At 47.4% G+C, this 1246-nt stretch overlaps 1 protein-coding gene across 1 annotated transcript; it reads right to left on the reverse strand.

Annotated features, from left to right (window-relative positions):
• Positions 1-274: 274 nt before the first annotated feature.
• Positions 275-668, reverse strand: LOC106536863 (plexin-B2; the record flags this gene model as incomplete). The annotated part of the gene is given in 2 exon segments (XM_014034204.1): positions 275-435; positions 517-668. Coding segments are annotated over 2 exon segments (266 nt in total), but the record flags the coding sequence as incomplete, so codon positions are not given.
• Positions 669-1246: the final 578 nt, after the last annotated feature.

Genomic DNA, 1246 nt, shown 5'->3' on the forward strand with positions numbered 1-1246 from the left:
TATAATGGTAGCCCCCCCCTGGTGTAATTGTAGCCCCACTGGTGTAATGGTAGCCCCCCTTGTATAATGGTAGCCCCCCCCTGGTGTAATTGTAGCCCCACTGGTGTAATTGTAGCCCCACTGGTGTAATGGTAGCCCCCCTGGTGTAATGGTAGGGAAACACTGAAGAATAATCCAAGCAGCAGTTTGTGTAAAAACCTTCAGGTCAAAGGTCACCATCAGGGACTGAAGGTCCAGGTTGTCCTGACCTCCAGGTAAACCTGAGAGCGTTCACCTGTTTGTCTTCCAGATGTGCAGCGTCTCCTCGTCCACGTTGTCGTGTCTCTGCGCCTGCTCGTCCAGGAAGTCAAAGAAGTATTTGACGGCAGGAGGGACGACAGAGCCGGAGCACAGGACGCTGCGGAAGAAGTCGTCCACAAACTGCTGCAGCGTGCCCTGAAGGTAAACAAGACAGTTTCCAGTCAACATGAAGGCTACCCGCTGTCTTCTAAACCGGTTTGGACCGGATCAGGGCACCTTGACGGACAGCAGGCGGGTCAGGTAGATCTCAGTGATGGCTTTGGTCATGGCCTTGTCCTTCATGCTGCCTCTCTTTGACTTCACCTCGTCGATCTCGTCCATCGGCCTCACCAGGTGGAAGGTGTTGTCGTCCTCCAGGAGCGCGTTTTCTGCTCCGAGACAGAGACAGAGAGACAGAGACAAAGAGAGACAGAGACAAAGAGAGACAGAGACAAAAAGACAGAGACAGAGACAGAGACAAAGAGAGACAAAGACAAAAAGACAGAGACAAAGAGAGACAGAGACAAAAAGACAGAGACAAAGAGACAGAGACAAAGAGAGACAAAGACAAAAAGACAGAGACAAAGAGAGACAGAGACAAAAAGACAGAGACAAAAAGACAGAGACAAAGAGAGACAAAGACAAAAAGACAGAGAGACAGAGACAAAAAGACAGAGACAGAGACAAAAAGACAGACAGAGACAAAAAGACAGAGACAAAGAGAGACAAAGACAAAAAGACAGAGACAAAGAGAGACAGAGACAAAAAGACAGAGACAAAGAGACAGAGACAAAAAGACAGAGACAAAAAGACAGAGACAAAGAGAGACAAGAGACAAAAAGACAGAGACAGAGAGACAGAGACAAAAAGACAGAGACAAAAAGACAAAGACAAAGAGAGACAAGAGACAAAAAGACAGAGACAGAGAGACAGAGACAAAAAGACAGAGACAAAAAGACAAAGACAA

Source organism: Austrofundulus limnaeus, unplaced genomic scaffold (assembly GCF_001266775.1).
Source record: "Austrofundulus limnaeus strain Quisiro unplaced genomic scaffold, Austrofundulus_limnaeus-1.0 Scaffold2010, whole genome shotgun sequence".
Classification (NCBI taxonomy): Eukaryota; Metazoa; Chordata; class Actinopteri; order Cyprinodontiformes; family Rivulidae; genus Austrofundulus; species Austrofundulus limnaeus.